At 44.3% G+C, this 21,762-nt stretch overlaps 1 protein-coding gene across 2 annotated transcripts in view; it reads left to right on the forward strand.

Moving 5' to 3' along the window:
* Positions 1–144: 144 nt before the first annotated feature.
* The window catches only part of ATP7B (ATPase copper transporting beta), a 77,371-nt gene continuing 55,753 nt past the window's right edge, over positions 145–21,762 (forward strand). The window contains exon 1 of one of the 2 annotated variants that reach the window (XM_032294547.1): positions 145–905. In XM_032294547.1, the coding sequence (XP_032150438.1) occupies positions 855–905 (51 nt within the window). In that variant the 5' untranslated portion in view covers positions 145–854. The remainder of the gene's footprint in view (positions 906–21,762) is intronic. The other variant, XM_032294548.1, reaches the window with a different exon arrangement.

Consider the following 21,762-nt stretch of genomic DNA (forward strand, 5'->3'; position numbering starts at 1 on the left):
GTTCGGCGTGGTGAACACGGATCTCCGCCCCCTTGGGCGGGACAGCAGTGGGGGTTGGGCCGAGGAGGGCGTGGCCTGTGATTGACAGCCGTCGCTCCCGCCCTCGGTCCCCTCCCCCACTGGAAGCCCCAGCCTGGGCACCCGCGACCCCGCCCCCGGTCGAGAGCCCGCCACCCGTTGGAGGCCAGTGGCTGGCCTTTGCACACCACAGATCGATTTTTCAGGTGCGGAGTTCACTCTCGCCGCGGTTGCTTCCTTTGGGATCCGAGGCACCGGCAGCCAGGCTCAGAGTCCGAAGAGGGGCGGCGCAGAGCGGACCCGTTGCGGCGCCACCCGGCACCTTCCCTGCAGGCGTTGGGCTAGCTCTGGGAGCCGGGTCTGCGGCCCGGTTCTGCGCCGCTCACCTGCCCTTCCGCTCCCGCACACGCCTGAGATCCCAGGACAGTGTAGGAGCGAACCGGCGCGAGGTGGCCGAGACCGCGGACCAGGACGGGCCTCCCTGTGGCACCGGCACGGCCGAGGACACTGAGGCACCGGCGGGGCCGGCAGCTCCAGGGCGGGCACTGCCAGCCCCCCAGGGAGTGGGTGAGAGTCCGAGGCCCACTCGCCCCGCATCCGCGGGTCGGGAGGACGGCGGCGCGCAACGTTGAAACAGCCTTGTGGCTAGGGCAGCACATTGCCCAGTCCCAAATCAACTGGCGGCGCCCGGACCCCTCCTTGCATTAGAGCCGGGCCAACGCCCTCACGCCCAGCGCCTCCTCTCCCGGTGGCTTTACACCGCGCCCTCCTCCGCCGACCTGGTGACCTTTGGCTCTGAGCCGGATCAGAGAAGAATTCCGTGTCCGCGCGGGACGATGCCTGAGCAGGAGAGACAGATCACAGCCAGAGAAGGGGCCAGTCGGAAAGTGAGTTTCCTTCCCCCGCGCCCGCGCAGCGTGCGCACTCCCACCCGGAGGACTTTCCTCCCCACGTTCGGCGCTTACTCCCTGTGGGTGCGCAGAGAAGGCCGAGCCAGAGCCACAGCTCCAGGGGCGTCGTGGTTTGGGAGAAAAGGACCCTTTAGAAAGAGCTTGTCGAACAATGGAAAACCCCGCACCTCAAAATTCATCTTTATGCTTTTAAGGGGTCTCATGCTGGAGAGGTAAAGTGAGCGTCGATTTGCTATGCTAGAGCTCTCATGACTCTGAACGATGAAGTTAATTACCTGGATAAGTTATTCAGAGTCTGGTGCTTGGACCAGATATAAGAGTCTGGTGCTTAGACCAGTTATGGTATATCAAGGCCCTGGAACTTTTATAACTGTTTTAAATTCATTTTAATTGTACGAGTAATACATTAAGACAGTCTTTTAAAAATGCAAACCGGCCTGAAATACTTGGCATGAAAAGCAGATCTATTTTCCAGTCTTTTTCTATTCATGTACCTATGTCTTCAGCAAATATTTATTGAGAACTTATGTTTCAGGCGCAGTGTTGAAGAGTTGATACAATAGTTAACAAAACATGTATCTGTATGTAATATGCACAAACTCAGAGAACTCTTGAGGTTTCGTTTGTGTGAGGTTTTAAAATTTTTGTTTTACCTAAATGAGATCACTGTATGTGTATTCTCTTTTTTAGTTTAACAGTATATGTTGGAGATTGTTTAACTGTCTTATTCAGTGCAACCTCTGCAGAGTTTGAATGCCTCATAGCTTTTTCATGGTTTTCTAGTAGTGGGCATTCTGTTTGCTACTTTTTTTCTGTCTCTCTTGCAAGTGAACATCTCTGTACATGATTTTTAATGCTGACACTTTTTCTTTAGGATAGACACTTAAGCCTGGATTGCTGGACAGAACAGTAGGCTGTTTCTTTTCCACAAATTTCTGAAACTAATTCAGCTACATTGCTGGGTGCCCTTTAGTGAATTCATCTAGGCTCTGGTGATACAGAAATGAAAACTAATTGATTAACGGATGGACAGAGAGAAGCTGGTTAATAGGTCATTTGTACGGTGTGATGACTATGCATTTGATAGGGGTATGAAGAAATGTTGGGAGGGGTGGCTTGTGCAGAGGAGACACTTTCAACTTCCTACAGTGTCCCCACCTAGAGAAAAAAATCCTTATCCTTCCAAATCAAGCCCAAGACTTACCACCTCCTTGAAACGTTCTGTAACTGCTCCTGCCCATGTTGACCTAACTGTCTTCTGGAATCCTCTGATAATAGTGTTGACCAACGTTATTAAGCTTACACATGTGCTAGGCATTGCATTATGCACTTCCTATCCCTCTATGTGCACTCTTGCATTTAATCCTCACAAAAACCCTTTGATGTAGGTATTATATCTTGTTATCAACATTTATTCGACAAATATTTTTTTGAGTACACCCATGAACCAGGTGTTTTAGACACTGGGGATTTAGCTAGGACCAAGACCTTGCCCTCATGAATTTACATCCTAGTAGGAGATAGGAAAAAAAGGGGAGGGGATAAACAAATATATAGCATAGGGTTTAAGGGAAAACAACTTCCATGCCCCATGAAGATTCACTGAAAAATCAACTGACAAATGACAGATTAGTAGAGAAGGCATACACATTTATTAAGGTGTGTGAGAATCTTATAAAATAAAATCTCAAAGAAAGGCAAGATCGTTACCACTTTTATATCATCTTGAGGTTACAGAAAGAGTGGGGCCTCTAAGCTTGGGCAAAAACAAGTTATGGTTGTAAATCAGGTTATAGGAGGGAGAGAAGAGGAGACCCGACTAGCAAAAGTGGTCTTATGTAGATGAAACCTCACAGGTAGCAGCCCTCAGTGAGAATAAATGTTTCAGACCTTGAAGCTTCCAAACTCAGCTGATCTCTCCCAGATCCAGACAAGGAAGGGCCTTTTAAAAAAACCTGGCTGCATTAATGTAGATTCTTTACAGATGCTTATCTCTCTCACAAAAGACAGTAGGACTGCTTTTATCTGTAGGCCCTCTGAACGGCCATGTCAAAATATGTCAAGTCTATTTTGAAGTGAAATGTTTTGGTTTTCTTCAGTAACTTTATTTCAAGTACTGGTAAGTACTGTAAAGAAAATAAAGCATTTTGGGGCCAGAAGTTCAAGATCAGCCTGGGCAGCATATCAAGATATCGTTTCTAACACACACACACACACACACACACACACACACACACACACACACAAAATTAGTTGCACATGGCAGTGTGTGCCGTTGTCCCAGCACTTGGGAGGCTGAGGCAGGAGTATGGCTTGAGCCCAGGAGTTTGAGGCTGCAGTGAGCTGTGATCCCACCTCTGTACTTCAGCCTGAGTGACAAAGCAAGGTCCTGTCTCCAAAAAGAAAAGAAAGCAGAGTAAGGGAATAAGATAAGGAATGACATGAGTGCAGAGGAAGATGCTGTTTTAAGTTTTAAGTAGGTAGTTAGGGAGTGATTTCTCTGGGAAGGCAGGATTTTAGTAGAGACCTGTATGATTCAGATTTCAGAGAAGTGTCCTAGGCTGAGAAACCATAAAGTGTGAGAGTCCTAAGGCAGGCGTGTGGTAAGAAGAAATATATACTTGGTCTTGTCCCAAGTTCCTGACATAGCTTCTAAAACCCTTGTAATTTTTTGAGAAATGGTGATAAGAGCATCTTTTGTTATTTATAGCAAATCCCTTTCACCTCTACCTGAGTTTCTGCTAACCAGAGGGCCCTTGATGGGCCCCTAGATAGCTTCAGGATGGAGGCTGATTGCCTGAGGAACCAACCACGTGATTAGGGTATTCGGAGTTTCAGCCCCATACTGTAACCTCTGGAGATTGTGTCAGTCACCAATGGACAATGATCTAAACAGTCATGCCTGCAGCATAGAGCTTTCTTAAAATTTTTTTTTTTTAACCAATGCAGTGGATCACAAATAGAGCTTTCTTAAAAACCCTAAATGATGGGTTTTGAGAGCTTCCTGTTGGTGAACACATCAAGGTGCTGGGAAGGTGATGCCTGGAAAGGGAATGGAAGCGCCTGGAAACTTCCATTCCCATATCTTGTCCTCTCTTTTCCATGTGGTGGTTTCTTAGCTGTGTTTTTATAATAAACTGGTGATAGTAAATAAAGTGCTTTTCTAAGTTCTGTGAGCTGCTCTAGCAAACTACCCAATCTGAGGAGGTGATTGTAGGAACCTCCTGACTTCACAGTCAGTTGGAAGTGCAGGCAGCCCAGACTTGGCGACTGGCACGTGAAGTGTGGGCATTCTTGTGGGCCTGAGCCCATACCTGTGAGGTCTGTGCTAACTCCAGGTGGTTGGGGTCAGAACTGAATTGAATTGTAGGGTACCCAGTTAGTGTCTGGAGAGTGAGAATTGGTTGGTGTGAAGAAAACCCCCACGTTTGGTGTTAGAAGTGTCGTGAGTGGAAACAGTACAGAAGAGTTTGGGGAACAATAAGAAAGCCAGAGTGGCTAGAGCAGAGGGAAGGACAGGGAGTGGTAGAACAGGAGGTCAGAGCTCATCATTGCTTTACAGATGGGGAGACTGAGTCAGGCACAAGTTAAGTACCTTGCTAATAAAAGGCAGATCTAGGATTGAGTCCTAACCAGGCCTGCCTGACTTTCTCAGCTATTTGTTATTGTCAAAACTTATTTGACACTTGTCATATCACCTGGCAGGATTATTTACTGAATATAGCTTTTATTTGCAAAGAGGTGTGCTTGAAATGGGGACCAGGTTTGTACCCTTTAAAAAAATATTTCCCACAGCACATATAGGTGCACCACAGTTGTTCTTGAATGAATGAATTCTCGACATGATTTCTCCATGTTGTGGAGACCTCTCTGTGGGGCAGCAGTCACCTGGTCATTCAGCCTCAGTCCACAAACATGGAGCACTTTCTGTTTGCCTCGTACTGGGCCAAGCAGGGGAATCCAAAGATGAAGAGAGGTCAACCCCTGTGCTGGATGGGTGCCAGGACAGAGCTGTCTACACAGTACAGCACCCACAGAAGGGGCACAAAAATTACTTCAGTGGGAGGTGGTGCTCGAGTGGGTCTTGTAGGAAGAGGATGTGTTGACTAGGCATACAGGAGCGTGGAGAGAAGGGCCTTGAAGGCAGAGACCAGCATACTTAAAAGTCCAGAGGACTGGAAATGGAAAGAGACATTTAGGGGTTGTGAGGGGCATGGCAAGGCTGGAAGAGAGGCTGAAGGGTCCGTGGAAGACCCTGTTTATCAGGCTAGGATTTTGGACTTTGCCGCACAGGAAAACAGCATAAGGCACTCCTGCAAGGCAAAGGGTGAACTGGGCAGGGAGCTGCGGGAGACCAGCTAGAGACTATTGGAAATGATCATCCCAATCCAGACCAAAGATGGCTGAAAAGCCTGAAAAAGAACTGTAAGTTGGCTGTTCTACCCTTATTCTCTATGGAATTGACTTCTCGATAGAGAAACTCGGCTGTCTAAACTCAACTGTCCTGAGTGTTAGAGGCCAATGGTAGTTTTAACAGCAACCAAGTGCAGTTGTTACCTACAGAGCAGGGTAATAAACTAAGCTAGTGAGAGAGATGGATTTTAAGTGCTTCTTTACCTGATGCACATTTTCCTCTCAATGGGAGGAATGGAGATGGCCCAGTAACATGAACACTGCTCACTGATGCCATACCATAGGTATCCAGGAAGTATGCATGTTCAGGTGACTTTAGTATTATTTTTGTCTATAGGAGAAAATTAGAATCATTGTGTAGTGATATTCTGAAATGTCCATTGCTTCTTTTTCTTGTACAGACTTTTTTTTTCTTTGCCTAAGTTAAAGGAGAAAATCTGAGCAGATCAAAGGTCAGTGAGATAGAGGGCAAAGCAGAGAATGACTTCTTATTGCAGTGTAACTAACATAGCAAATACAACTTTTAAAACACTAGGAATTGTGAAATCTGTCATTTCTGAACATAGCAGCTTTGTTGGAGCTGGAAATTTAGGAAACCACATGGATGGTGTGGCCAGCAGTTTCTTGTTTCTAATCTCAATTGTGCTTTCTAATGCCTTTTACTTGTCCTTATCAACTTCGTGTGATTCTTGGCAAGCCTTTACCACTTGGAGTGAGCCCTCTGCTTAATCTCTGCTGTCCCTTATTTTCAACAGGTAACCTCACTTCTTACTCAAGGAAAGTGACATTGAGTATGTTTTTCTTCAACTTTAAGCCTAGTTCAACCAACCTTCTCCCTCAATTTTTCTTTTCCTTTCCAACTTTTATTTTTGTTTCACGGGGTAGATTTGTTACATGGGTAAATTGCGTGTTGTGGGGTTGTGTGTACAGATAATTTGTCACCCAGTAGTCAGCATAATACCACATAGGTAGTTTTTTAATCCTCTCCCTCCTCCCCCAGTGTCTGTTGCTCTTTTTTTGTGTCCATGTATACTCAGTGGTTAGCTCCCACTTAAAAGTGACAACACGCAATATTTGTTTTTTTGCTTGTTGCGTTAATTTGCTTAGGATAATGACCTCCAGCTCCATCCATGTTGCTGCAGAGGACATGATCTCATTCTTTATTATGGCTGTATAGTAGTCCATGGTATATATGTACCACATTTTCTTTATCTACTCTATCTTTGATGGTTATCTAAGTTGATTCTATTTTTGCCATTTTGTGAATAGTGCTGCAGTGAGCATACACATACATGTGTCTTTATGGTAGACATATTTATATTCCTTTGGGTATACACCCAATAATGGGATTATTGGGTCAAATGGTACCTTGTTTTCTTTTTTTTTTTGACAGGGTCTCACTCTATCACCTAGGCTAGAGTGCAGTGGCATGATGATGGCTCGCTGCAGCTTCAACCTCCTTGGGGTCAAGCGATCCTCTCATCTCAGCCCTCCTGAGTAGCTCAAACTACAGGCACATGTCATCACGCCCAGCTAATTTTTTTTTTTTAATGCAGAGAAGAGGTTTTGCCACGTTGCCCAGTTGGGCTAGTCTCAAACTCCTCGGCTGAAGCAGTCTTCCTACCTCAGCTTCCCAAAGTGCTGTGATTACAGGCATGAGCTACTACGCCTGGCCAAATGATAGTTCTATTTAAAATTCTTTGAGAAATTGCTTTCCACAATGGCTGAACTCAGTTACATTAGTTTCTCCACAACCTTGCCGGCATCTGTTATTTTTTGAATTTTTAGCAATAACCATCCTGACTTATGTGAGATGGTATTGCACTGTGGTTTCAATTTGCATTTCCCAGGTGATTTGTAATGTTGAGCATTTTTTCATATGCTTGTTGGCCACATGTATCATGTATGTCTTTCTTTGAGAAGTGTCTATTCATGTCCTTTGCCCATTTTTTAATGGTTCTTTTTTGCTTGTTGACTTGTATAAGTTTCTCAGAGATTCAGTATTTTAGACCTTTGTCTGATGCATACTTTGTAAAATTTTCTCCCATTCTGTAGGTTGTCTGTTTATTCTGTTCTAAATTTTATTTAGACCCTTGTTTTCAACAGGTAACCTCACTTCTTACTCAAGGAAATTGACACTGAGTGTGTTTTTCTTCAACTTTCAGCCTAGCTCTACCAACCTTTTCCCTCAATTTTTCTTTTCCTTTCCAACTTTTATTTTTGTTTCAAGGGGTAGGTTTGTTACATGGGTAACCCATTTTTATCTCCTTATCTCTGGAATCGGAGGATAGGCCTGTCTGCTTTTCAAGGTTGTCCCCTCTACCAGGGTCCTGGACACCTTCCTCTCTGCTTGTTCTGGAGCCTACTAGTTATTGACCATGTTTTCTCTTCACCTCCAGTTTTTCTCTTTTTCTGCTGACTTTTCTTTTTCTGCCTGTGACACCATGCAACTTGCTCTTATTCTAAAATCTCTCCCATTATTTTCTCTCACTAGCTGTCATACTATTTCTCTTCTCCCTTCCTCCCTCAGTTTTCTAGAAAGAATAGTCTGCACTTGCTCGTTATAGTCTGCACAGACAGCACCTAGGAGCCCCACGTGACTCACGAACAAGAGCGTGATCACTGCCATGTCACCCTCCCAGCTGCTCCTTCCTCATCTTTTTGCATCACCCATAGGAGTACCTGCCACAGAGGTCCTCAATTTTGTGTTCATTGAAATAAAAACCCAGCTTTTTATTTTCTATTAAGCTTTGTTATAAATGTATAAATTCTTGAATAATACATTATTTAGTTTTCCTCCTTTCTGAGCTTCATAGATATGATATTATAGTACGTTTAGTCTTAAAAGACCAGCTTTTCTCATTAGACATTGCATTTCTAAGATTCATTGCTGTGTCAAATGCCGTTGGGAGGTATACAGTAGAGTTTATCCAGTTTCCTTGAAGAGTACTTGTAGGTCTGTGGGTTTTTGTACTTCATGAGCAGCTCTGTTGTGAACATTCTTGTGTCTCCTGATGTACAAAGGCAGTCGGCTCACTGCTTTTCCCATTACTTTCTGGCTTTTCCTTCACCACTGTCCAGAATCCTCTCTTGTTTAGGTTTCCACAATTACCAAAGGCAGATATTCCCCAGTTCTTATTTTAATGGCCTCTGCTATGGTTTGAATGTTTTCATCCCCTCCAAATTTCATATTGAATCTTAATCCCCAGTGTAACAGTATTAAAATGTGTGTCCTTTAGGAGGTGATTGAAGCCTTCATGAGTGGGGATTAGGTGCCTTTATGAAAGGGCTGGACGGAGGGAGTTTGCCCCTTTTCACCTCTTCAGCCACGTAAGGACATCGTATTTCTGTCTTCTGGAGGATACAAAAACATCCATCTTAAAACGGAGCAGCCCCCACCAGACACTGACCGACCTACTGGAGGCTTAATCTTGGACTGTCCAGCCTCTAAGAACTATGAACTATGAGAATAAAATTCTATTATTTATAACTACCTAGTCTGTGGTATTTTGTTATAGAGTTACAAAGTGACTAAGATAGAACTTGGTACCAAGAAGTGGTCTGTTGCTGTAACAGATACCTGAAAATGGGGAGGTGGCTTTGGAACTGCATAAAGGGTAGAGGCTGGAAGAGTTGGAGGCACATGTTGGAAAAAGCCTAGATAGTTATGAACTAAGCGTTAAGGATTATTTTGGTGAGGGCTCAGCAGAACAGAGCTGTAGACAGAACATGAATCATCTTAGAGATTACTTAAGCCGTCATGATCAGAATGTTGGCAGACATATGGACAGCAAAGGTCATTCTGATGAGGTCTTAGATAGAAATGAGGAATATTTTATTGGAAACTAGAGAAAAGGCTGTTCTTATTTTATTTCTAAAATGGAAGAGAACTTGGGTCAATTGTGTCTGGGCCCTAACGCTTTGTGGAGGATAGAATTTAAGAGCGACGAACTTGGATATTTGGTGGAAGAAATCTCTAAGCAGAGTGTGCAGGGTGCTGCATGGCTTCTCTGGATTGCTTATAAGAAAATGCAAGAAGAAAACAAATTAAAGACTGAAATTGTAATCAAAAGGGAAGCAGAACTTATAAAGATTTGGAAAATTTTCAACCTGACCAGAACATAAAGAATAAAAAGGCTGCTGAGAAGAATGGCCTTTGGGACTGCTATTCCTGTCACAGGCCCAGAGTGCTTGGACCTTGAGGACAGAACACCTTCTAGGGAGGGGTCCATGCCCCGTCAGCAGGGCTGTGGGTCTAGTTGCCCAGGGCCACCTCGAGTCTCTGCTTCCTGAATTCTGCAGTGCTCCTTGGCCACCCCAGCTGTGGTTCAGGTGTGGCTGGGGCTGCTGCTCTAGAAGGTGCAGGCTATAAACCTTTGTGTCCGTGTGGTGCTAATTGGAGCTGAGCAGATTCAGGAGCTGTGGAGTGTGGCTACTTCCATCTAGATTTCAGAGGATGTCTTGGAGAACCCGGGGCCCAGGCCCCGTCTATGGGGAAGAGCCACCACAGAGTGCCCCAACTAGGGCAATACCATCAGGGTCATGAATTGGGCAGTGCCAGACTGTACACAGTTCAGGGCTCCATCTAGGGAGAATGAAGGGGAGACTTTTATAAAGTGTTCAGGGAAGCAAAACAAAGAATAATTGATTGGTTAAAATAGAAAGGCCTAGTTATAAGCTGTCATGAGATTAGAGAAAAAAGTAAAAAGGAATAAAAAAGAGCCTAGTTAGAGTTTAGTTGGTGGTTTCTGATTGATCAAGTCTCTAGTTAGAGGTAGTTGATGGATTCTGATTGGTTAAGCTTAAGCTTTGTTTTACTGTCTATATTGAGTTGGGTTTGGTTTGCTTACATAGGAACCTGAAGTGCTGGTGTCGTTTCAGCCTGCCTCCTGATTAATTATTTTTTTTTAACACAAGCTAGAATGCAGCTCCAACTGCCTGATACCTGATGGCCTAAGACAGCTGGTGGCGCTGCCACCCTGTATTTCAAGTTGCACACAGCTGAAACAGGGAAAGGCAAGGATAATCCTGCTCTCTTTTAAGGAGCCTGCTCAGGAGCCCTGACAAACAACTTTGGCTTATATTCCATTGGCTAGAACTTTGGCTAGTTTTCAACATCTTAGAAATGGAAGACTTTACTGTATAAAACTCCAGCTATCCACATTCTCTTGGGAGCTCTGGTGATACCAGGCCTTTTGACAACAGTTGGCTGGAGCTGAGGAATGGCTGCCCCCTCGAGGTGGGTATGAGCTCCTCCTGTGGCCACAAGCCCAGCACGGCCTGTTCTGCTCATTTAAGTTACTGCTTGTGACAGCACAGGCACACCTTTGCTTTATTGTCCTTTTGCAGATGCTGTTTTTTTTTTTTTTTTTTTTTTTTTTTAACCAGTTGAAGGTTTGTGGCAACCCTGCACTGAGCAAGTCTACTGACGCCATTTGGGTAACAGCGTGTAGTCACTCCATGCCACATTTTGGTAATTCTCATAGTATTTCGGATTTTTCATTATTATTATATCTGTTATGGTGATCTGTGATCAGTGCTCTTTGATGCTGCTATTGTAATTGTCTTGGGGCCCATATAAGATGGCAAACTTAATCTATAAATGTGTACATTCTGACTGCTCCACTGACTCCAGCAGTTCCAGTCTCCGTCTCTGCCTCCCTCTCGGGCCTCCCTATTTCCTAAGACACAGCAATATTAAAATTAGGCCAATTAATAAATCTACAATGGCTTCTAAGTGTTCAGGTGAAAGAAAGAGTCCACCCCCTTCAAATCAAAAGCTAGAAATGATTAAGCTTAGTGAGGAAGGCTTCTCAAAAGCTGAGATGGGCCGAAAGCTAGGTCTCTGGTGCCAAACAGTTGGCCAAGTTGTGAATGCAAAGGTAAAGTCCTTGAAGGAAATTAAGTACTACTGCAGTGAACACATAAATGATAAGAAAGCAAAACAGCCTTATTGCTGATATGGAGAAAGTTTTAGTGGTTTGGACATAAGATCAAACCAGACACAACATTCTCTTAAGCCAAAGCCCTTCCAGAGCAAGGTCCTCAACATTGAAGCAAGATCCTCCACCAGCAAAAGATTATTACTTACTGACAGCTCAGATGACTGTTAGCAGTTTTTTGTAATAACATACTTTAAAATTAAGGATTTTTTTTAGACATAATGCTATTGCACACTTAATAGACTATAGTGTAAACATAACTTTTATATGCACAAGGAAACCAAAGCCTTTGTGCCACTCACTTTATTTGGATATTTGCGTTATTGTGATGGTCTAGAACCACACTCATGATATCCCTGAGGGATGCCTGTATTTGAGCTTAGATCCCTGGCTTAAAGGGATAAAGGAATGAGTGAGGGAGGAAGAAGCTAGCTTTTGTATGAGGCACCTTCTGATTTATGTATTTATTTATTGAGTCAGGTTCTCTGTTGCCAAGGCTGGAATGCAGTGGCATAATCATGGCTCACTGCAGCCTCGATCTCCTCGGGCTCAGGTGATCCTCCCGCCTCAGCTTCTTGAGTAGCTGGGACTGCAGGCGTGTGCCACCATGCCCAGCTAATTAAAAAAAAAAAAATTCTTTTTTGTAGAGATGGGGTTTCACCATATTGCCCAAGCTAGTCTTAAACTCATGGGTTCAAGTGATTCTCCCATTTCAGCCTCTCAAAGTGCTGGGATTACAGGCATGAGCCCCCACTCCTGCCTGAATGTTCAATGTTGTCTGAAAGGTTAGCAGTCTTTTTATAGCAAGCACATTTGTAAGTTGTTTTTGCTTGACATTCTTTGTCATTGATTCAACAGATCTTTATTGAGAAATTCTTTAAGTGTCAAGCACTGTTTTAGACCTGGGAAAACAGCAGTGACTGGACAAAATAGATGTGAAGAGGCCATGTGTGGTGACTCAGATCTGTAATCCCAGCACTCTGGGAGGTCGAAGTAGGTGGATTGCTTGAGCTCAGGAGTTGGAGGTGAGCCTGGATAACATAGTGAAACACCCGTCTCTACAAGATAAATAAAATAAATTAGCTGGACATGGTTGCATGCACCTGTAGCCCCAGCTATTTGGGAGGCTGAGGTGGGAGGATCACTGGAGACAGGGAGTTGAAGGCTGAAGTGAGCCGATATCGTGCTAGTGCATTCCAGCTTGAGTGACAGAGTAAGACCCTGTCTTAAAAAAAAAAAAAAAAAAAAAAAAGATGTACTTGTGAAACTTATATCCTGAGGAGATACTGTTAGAAAGAGTAGGTAAAAGATACATTATTGCATTTTGTGGTGATTGAGAACTCTCAAGAAAAATAAGACAGGGAAAGGTGATAGGGAATTGGGAGTGTATGAAATTTAGATAGGGTAATTTGGGGGAAAATTACTGAGAAGTTGACTTTTGAGGAAAGATCTCATGGAGGTGAGGAAGTGAGCCTCTGGATATGGGATGTTGGAGGGAGGTATTTCTAAGCTTGTGGAAAGTTCCAGAGACAGGTGCATGCCTTGCTTCCTTAAGGAACAGCAAGATGAGAATGATTGTTGCAGAGTGAGTAAGGGGCCAGGAGTGTGAGGATAAGTTGGAAGGTAATGGGAGGGCTGCAACTGTATAGTCTTACAGGTCATCATTGTAAGGATTTTGGGTTTTATTAAACACATGGGAATCCCCTGGAGGCTTTTAAGAAGAAAGACATCTTTTGACTTCCCCTTAAAGGCATTAGTCTGACTTTTGTGTTGAGAATAGATTTTAGGGGGTAAGAGCATAAGCTAGGAGGTCAGATAAGAGATTCTAAGCAATAATGTAGGTGAGATGAGCTGGTGGCTTGGACCAGGGTTCTTGTGGATGTGTTGAAGTGACTGGATGCTGGATGTATTTTGATGGTGGAACTGATAGGATTTGCTAAACATTTACATGTGGGTTTGAAAGAAGTAGATGACTCTTTTTTGCTTTTTAATTTTTAATTCATTTTAATTATTTTTGAGACTGAATCTTACACTGTCACCCAGGGTGGACTGCAGTGGTCCAGTTACGGATCACTGCAGCCTCTACCTCCTGGGCTCAAGTGATCCTCCCATCTCAGCCTTCCAAGCAGCTGGGACTACAAGTGTGCACCACCCATGCCCAGCTAATTTTTAATTTTTTGTAGGCATAGGTTCTTACTACATTGCCCAAGCTGGTCTGAAACTTTTGGGCTCAAGCAATTCTCCCACCTTGGCCTCCCAAAGTTCTGGGATTACAGGCATGAGCCACTGCACCTGGATGAGATGGTTCTTATCAAAGGGAAATCCAGGATTTTTGCCCAGACAAGTGGAAGGAAGGAGGTGTATTTACTAAGATGGGGAAGACTCTGGGAGCAGCAGGGGAAGAGCAGAATATTGAGAGCTCTGTTGTAGGTGAATTAAGTTTGAGATGCATATGAAACACCAAGGAGATGGTGATGAGGCATTTGGGTCTGGAAGTGTAGAGTTTGGGAATTGCAGGCTACAGGTGGTGATGTAGTCTGAATGTTAATGTCACTGCCAAATTCATATGTTGGAACCTAACCTCCAAGATGGTGGTATTAGGAGGTGAGGACTTCAGCAGGTGATTTGGCCATGAGGGCTCTGCCTTCTCGAATGGGATTAGTGACCTTATAAAAGAGGCTTGAGGGAGCCACTTTGCTCTTCTGCCATTTGTGGATGCAGTAGCAAGGCACCATCTGTGAAGCGGAGAAAAACCTTCACCAGACACCGAATCTGCTGGCTTCTTGATCTGGGACTTACCAGGCTCCCGAAGTGTGAGCAATAATTTTTTGTTGTTTATAAATTACCCAGTCTAAAGTATTTTGTGATAACAGCCTGAGTGAACTAAGAAAGGTATACTTTTCCTGGCCTGGATAAGTACACAAAGAAGAAGTACGGATGGATAAGAGGTCCAAGGACTGAGCTGGGGCCACTGCAGCACTTGGAGATTTGGGAACTTGGAGGCTCTGGCGAAAGACTCTTATAGGAGCTGTTGGTGGGAAGGATAGGTGGAAAATCAGGAGGGTAGGGCAACTTGGAGGCTGAGCTTGGATTCAAGGACAGGTCACCTTGGGCAGTGCAAGAGTCACCAGGTGGCTGAGAGTGAGGACGGGTGTGGGGAGCGGGGATCTCAGGAGCCGGAGAGCGGATAGGATCACTGTCTAGGAGAGCGAAAAGTGAGAGGACTAGGGGGTAGTTGGATTGCCAGGTGGCAGTATGGGTCCTCTCCCAGTTAGTGGTGCTGAATCAGAGTGCGGCCAGCCAAGCTGGATGTGCGTTGTGTTTCATTCTTGTTGAGCTGCTAAGGGACAGGCATGGAGCCCAGTGGAACTGAGAGTAAAGCAGTGTTGGAGTTTTGCAGGTAAGTGCCAGATGATGAGGGCAGCTAGAGAAGTCACAGGTGCATGGAATGAACTGTCAAATGGAAACATTGGCTTTTACTTTTCGATAATCCCATTGTTTCTCTTTTTGGCTGTCCCATCTCTTTATACTTTAGAACTATCACAGTCATTTTTCACTCAAGACTGTTCAGCCAAGTGCAGTTTATTTAAGAGTACTCCTTCAGTGAGCTTACCTAGATATGTGTTTGTTTGCGTCTGTCTCCTGTTAATAGGCTGGGTTAAAAGTCCTGCTGAGCCAGTTGGTTCAGTCTTGGAGACCAGCAGAAGTGGTGGGAGAACGAAACCAAGTAACTGCTAGAGCCCACCAGTCCTTCCCTCCCCCGGCTCCCAGCACCTAGTGTTTGAGTGATTCAGACTTTAATACTGCACCTTACTACCATTCTTCTCTCTCAGCTTGCAAATGAATTTCCAAGGGCAGTTATGTGTCTTGTGCTCCCCTTATGGTCTTCTCTTGTGCGTACACTTAAATATTTGGCTCTCAGGCTGTAAGTAATCTGCATTTGTTAACACTCCCTGCTGTTGTGAAAGATGGGCTTCTGGAACCCTGACTATTGGTGGCTGTGCTGTTTGTGGTGCTCACGTTCTCTGCTTGGGAACCCAGTATGCAGCTTTCATGCCAGGTTCTGCCCTCCTGTCACAGGATCTGGGACTCCTCTTCCCGTCTTGGGAGGCCTGGCCTGGGGATTTTGTCTGGGAAGCCCTGCCCAGTGTGAGCCTCTAGCTGGTCTGAGCAGGTAATCTTGTGAGGGCTGATATATTTTAACCAGATGTCCCTCCTCCAAAGAGTCCTTTGTCCAGGAGGTTCTTGGAAACATGAGCTGCCCATCTGCCTTTGGGCCCAGGCTTCTCAGGTTGCAACAAGATTGTTTAGGACACCAAAGAGATATTTATTTCTATACAGAAAAGATCCACAGACTGGGAGGTAAAAAAGATGAATTTTCTTCTGCAAAATGGCTTGTAAAATTTGTACACGTGGAAAGCAGAATAATCTAGTGCAAGGAAACCCTTGAAGACCTTTCTTCAGGAATATGTGAGGGACTGATAGAGTTTGCCCTTGCGTTGTGATAAGGGGGACAAAAAAGTACCATGAAATTCTAGGTAGAAATCACGTTCTGAGCAGTATATAGTTCAACTCATTTATTTAAATATGGTTAAACATACATATTAAAATCTAAATATGTAAATATCTGTAATCCCAGCACTGTGAGAGGCCGAGGCGGGTGGATCATGAGGTCAAGAGATCGAGACCATCCTGGTCAACATGGTGAAACACTGTCTCTACTAAAAATACAAAAAATTAGCTGGGCATGGTGGCGCGTGCCTGTAATCCCAGCGACTCAGGAGGCTGGGGCAGGAGAATTGCCTGAACCCGGGAGGCGGAGGTTGCAGTGAGCCGAGATCGCGCCATTGCACTCCAGCCTGGGTAACAAGAGCGAAACTCCGTCTCAAAAAAAAAAAAAAAATATATATATATATGTAAATATTTAACTGCTTAAATATACTTATTTAATGTCTGATGTTGTTCATCACCATGTTAGGTCTGTGGGCAGCTAAGATATCAGATCCTTGTGTTCACAGGATCTGACCATGTTTCCCAAAGTGAGCACATACCCGTAGGCATCAGTAACAAGTGTGGACTGAGCTGACTGCAGCCTAGATGGACAGGGAAGACTTGTCCTCCAGCAATGTTACAGGCTGAGCACCTGCTGGCACCCTGGTGTTGACGTTAGTGATGTTGAAATTCAGATAAGGGAGAGAGCCCCTGGCAGGATTCCACAGAGAGGCAGGACTTGAAGGATAAGAAGGATTAGATGGTGCCGGGAAGGAGAGGAGCAGGGAAGCCAGGGTCAGATGTGAGGAAAGGGGAAGGTGCCTGAAAGAGGTGTTTGGACTTAATGCTGTAGGCTGGAAAGGTGGTCCGTGGCTTGGCTGTTCCACAGGTCCCTTAGATTCTATGGGAGCAAAGGAGAAGCCACTGTGTTTACCCCAGACTTGCTTTCTTCCCACCCTCCCTCCTCATCTTGGTGCACACATCACCATGTGCCCAGTCTGCCAAACTGGAAATGGCATTGTCATCCTCAGGCCCCCTCTTTGTGTCACCTGCTGTGATCCAGTGGTCACTGAGTTGGGAGCCCACCTCATTTGTTTAATCCGATTCTACTATTAAATTTCCTGCCGCTTGTAATCCCTCCTCTGCCGAGTCTTCATTCTTGTTTCTGCCCAAACTGTTTCCAGATCACAAATATGATTCTGTGAGTCCTCTGCTCAGAATCTTCTGATGATTTTACACCACCCACAGGACAAAGTCTAGACTTCTACCCTTCCTAACCTGGCCCCAGCCCATTTTCCTGGCCATATTCTGGGTCTGAGCCACCATCTAGAAGTGGTTTGAATGGCGAAGTATTTCAATTTCCTGGAGCTAACAGGATAGACTATTTAAAAGCGTGTGGGACATATGATCCCAACATATTTTCCTTATTAGCTATTCATGGGTACAGCACAGAAGAAGCATTTATGTTTATTTAATAACTCACTTGAAAAGGCAGCAGAAAAATAGATGTTACCTTTGGGAAGGATTTTCACCAAGAATGACAAAATCTTTTAAAAATCTAATGCTTAAAGAGATAAGCTTCAGTTACCTGGAATGTCTGCTTCTGGCACCCAGTAAATGAAATGTCAGGTGGGCAGGAGGGCATGTGGAGATTCTGATAGATCCTATCAGGAAGGGAGAGACATAGATAAGGGAAACTTGAAGAATCACTGGAAAGCAATTGCAGATGCACCTGATGTATTTACATGGGCTCCCATAGAGGCAGCTGCACAGTCCTGTAGTGCTGGCCTCTGTCTGGCAGGGAGGCTGGGGTTGGGACCCAAGGCCTTTAGCATCAAATATGTCTTTCCTTTGATGGAAATGGGTTTGAATGATATTTCCTGGAAATTGAGGCAGGTTCTTTGTTTTTTTTTTTTGGCTGAACACTTAGAAGGTAAGAGGCAAACCCAGACACATTTTGGAGGGGTTGGTTGCGCAGTGTGTGCTTTAGAAGTGATAGCAATCCCCATGGAGTGCAGTAAGAAGCAGTAGGATAAAGCAGGCACGAAGGACCTTCAGTGCATGGATCAGCCTTGGGATTGCCTTTCCTCAAAGAGAACGGATCTCTGGGACAGGAATTCTTGGGGCAGGGATGGCAGTGTTAATGGGGGAGGAATCATTGTTGTGGGTAACCTATGAGGAGGCAGCCTTCAGTGACCTTGGGGTTGTGTTCAGAATGCCTCCATTGGGTGCATACCTTAGTGACCCCCTGCTGGTACATTCTGCTGTGAAGAATCATGCAGAGAGACAGAGTGACCATTTTGCCAGGGAACTCAATTCCACACTCATTTGCTGCAGCAGGTATGGCCGGGATTAGTGGCTGTGGTGGAGCTGTTCCAGCCATGGGGGATGAGGTTCCTCCTTCTGGTCTCCCAGTGGTGGGGTGGGGTGGAGTGGGGTAGAGGGTGGGAATGGAGGCAGTGCTGCCTGACAGAGCAGGCTGCTGCTGCTGGAATTACCACAGTGTCGTGTGTCTCCTCCTATTAATCCTCATGTGGAACAGCAGGTAGCCTGAGAAGCCTGAATTGTGTCTTAGTTCCTGGCTGTGGTGCTGCATATAAAAACAGATGAGCCTTCTTAGCCAATGAGTTTGTGCAGTCAGTTCTTACTGAAGTCAAGCCCTGGTCCAAGGGAAAACAAAGGTACAGGATACATGGAACTTTCTTATACCTTCTTGAAAATGCAAGTCATGTTGCCTAGGAAGTACTTCTCTCACCGAGTATTCTGCAGCCTGCCAACACTGGAGCTATGGAATAGGCAGCTGAAGCTATTCCAAGAAAATGTGAGCAGTTTGGTAATAAAAGGAAGTGGCATATCTCTCCTGTCTCTAGACTGGGTTTCTAGGAGTGCACATGGCCAAATGAAAACTGTGCTGAACTCTGAGGGCTGATTACATGCTGAGCTCATGGATACATTGGCTGTGTGTCCAGTCTGCGTTGGGTGAGGGTGTGGATGGGCCGTGTGCAGAGATTGACGGTGCTGGACAAAGTGTGATGAGTGCTGGGATGGGTGTAGATAAACAAAAGCAAGTAGGTGCAGTCATGTGCAGCTTGCCCAAGTTCCCAAAGCTTGCTGCCAGACCAAAAACTGCCAGCAGCCTCTCCTGGGCTGCGTCAGGAGCAGAAGGCTGTCTTCCTCCTGCTAATTAGGGAACTTCTAAAGCATTTCCCTCTGACACAACCAAGTAGTCTGCTGGAGGTGAACTGGTTTAGTGAGGAGGGAAGGTGTGGCCATGGACTCTTCGATGGAGAAAACCAGGGGTGAGATGCTTCAGAGCCCCGAGCAGTCCTTCCCGGCAACTCTGAGTGACCCATGTGTGACCCTGCTGTCTGTCCACAAGCAGCATTTCTTTAAGAAGAGCCCTGGGGTCAGGCACTCAGCCAGGCCAGTGTCTACTGAGGAGGAAGGCACTTCACCATCAGAGGAAGGAGAATTTCCACAGAGAGTTTTGAATGGAACCCGGGAAATGAGTTCCAATCAGGTCAGTACAATTGCAGATGGGCTAAAAAGTCAGGAAGGGCTTGCACCATTTAAAGATGGAGATTTCTCTCCGTGTCTCATGTATGAGGTATTGGGGAGAGGTCTGGGGAGGGGAATGAGCATGTGAATGTAGCACCTAGCAGAAGTCAAGGTGATCAATTGCACCATGACTTGGAAGTTTGGGTTTTGTTGCTTTTTATTTTCAGGATATTTTGTAAGCCTTTATGAAGCAAAGGTTTTCCAAAATGCAAGTCAAACAAAAATGAATCCTTTCTTTTTTTTTACTAATATATTTTATAGTGTATGCCTTATTTTGTTAATTTCTACATTTTAACTTAGCCTTTGGAAAATGCTGCAAAATGAAGTTCTTTTTCTTTTTCTTTCTTTTTTTTTTTGAGACGGAGTTTCACTCTTGTTACCCAGGTTGGAGTGCAATGGCACGATCTTGGCTCACCGCAACCTCTGCCTCCTGGGTTCGGGCAATTCTTCTGCCTCAACCTCCTGAGTAGCTGGGGTTACAGGCGTGTGCCACCATGCCCCGCTAATGTTTTGTATTTTTTAGTAGAGATGGGGTTTCACCATGTTGACCAGGGTGGTCTCGATCTCTTGACCTCGTGATCCACACGCCTCGGCCTCCCAAAGTGATGGGATTACAGGCTTGAACCACCGCGCCCAGCGAAGTTCTTTTTCTTAAGCAAATGAAAATTGTGTTACCACAAAGGTTAGGTCATGTCCAAAAGTAGGATAGTATAACGTTTTTGTAAAAATGGTGCCTTTTAGTAGCACATCTGAGCAGACTGGTGGTGTGTATAGTGTCTTTTTCATTGACCTAGTCAGACGAAAATGAAAAAAGACTTTTGAAGACATTTACTAGTTAGATACAAAGGAAGGTTTTATAAGTACTTTGCCTCCTCTAAGACTTATTTTTATGCTGTTCATTGGTTTAAAAGTGCCAAAGACTAAAGGAAATTTTGTGAGAAGAATTTTCGAACGTACTTTGCAAGAGAATTTACATATGTTGAAATCACAGGGTACTTGAATATTGAAGACAGAAACTCTTTTTGGGTATTTTACGATTCTGCATTTTACTGTCAGGTTTTTAACTGAGGATATAACTATGCTCAGATGTATTTATTTTAAAATATTAAAAGTGTTTTTTGGTGTTCTGAATTTGTAGAAAATTCCAGCAGACTCCTTTGAAGTTTCTTTCCAGGTGAATTTAAAAATAGGAAATGTAGAATTATTCAAGTGGCTGCCAGTTTGGGTAACTTCTACATAGAGGTTCGAGTGGTTTTTGGGAGGGAAGTGAGGTAATGGATACAATTTTAATTACTTTGTTTTCCAAAGTAGTTTTTAAATTTTCATTTTATATCTCTTTAAATTGTACTAAGCCAGTAGCTAAACTAATGTGTTAAATCATGTAGAAATTAAAGCGTAACAGAGCTTTTAATCTTTTAATCAGGCTTTTCATATGTTGCCTGTTTGTACAATATATAGTGAACATTTATACTTTTAGCCATGTGTTTAAAATAGTGAAATATTAAATATTTTGGGGTGTAAATGCTTGAGGCATTTCTTTAAAATGTCTAAGCTATTACTTTACAAATTCCAGCCTATATCTGAAGTTTTGGGATATGACATATGCTAGTGATTTTTAAGGCCAGCACCAATCTGTGACTAGCGGGGCAACCTGAAGCTGACTAGGGGAGCCTCCTCAGAAAGGAGGGCTGGGGAAGAGGCCTTGGTGGAGGGATCTGAGTGCAGACCCATGCTTTGTCCATCTCAGGTTGTGGGGTCTGGGCAGGTGAGTCTTGGACACTCTTATTCAGATTCTTCATTGCAAAGAAGGTGATAAATCCTGCCTCATACGATTGTGAAAGCACTTTGTAGATTATCATTCAAATGCAAAGTAGTATTACTTCCACCAAAATTATACTTTTTCAGAAGAATTTCCAACTCTAAGATGTGTTTGATATGTTGTCTGGATAGGACTGTGTTAACCCAGTAATCTATCTGAGTACAACTGCAACTCTGTTTTTCCTTAGTTTTTTTTTCTAAATTTTTTATTTTGGGACGTAAATAAAAAATCTTGCTGATGCTGAGGCTGGAGTGCAGTGGCATGATCATGGCTCATAGCACCTTAGACCTTCCAGGTTCAAGTGATCTTCCTGCCTCAGCTCCCTGAATAGCTGCCACCACAGGTGCTCTCCACCTCGTCCAGGTAAATTTCTCTTTTTATTTGTAGAGATGCGGTCTCCATATGTTGCCCCGACTGGTCTCACACTCCTGGACTCAAATGATCCTCCTGCCTCCACATTCCAAAGTACTGGGATTATAGATGTGAGCCACCCTACCTGGCAGCTCTATTTTGTCTAAAGCTCTGATTATAAAAGTAGCATATACTCATTATAAAAAACAAATTATGATGGAATGAGGGGAATACAGAAAAGTATAAAGAAGAAAATCAA

This window comes from Sapajus apella, unplaced genomic scaffold (genome assembly GCF_009761245.1).
Source record: "Sapajus apella isolate SASKATOON/1434 unplaced genomic scaffold, GSC_monkey_1.0 scaffold32, whole genome shotgun sequence".
Taxonomy (NCBI): Eukaryota; Metazoa; Chordata; class Mammalia; order Primates; family Cebidae; genus Sapajus; species Sapajus apella.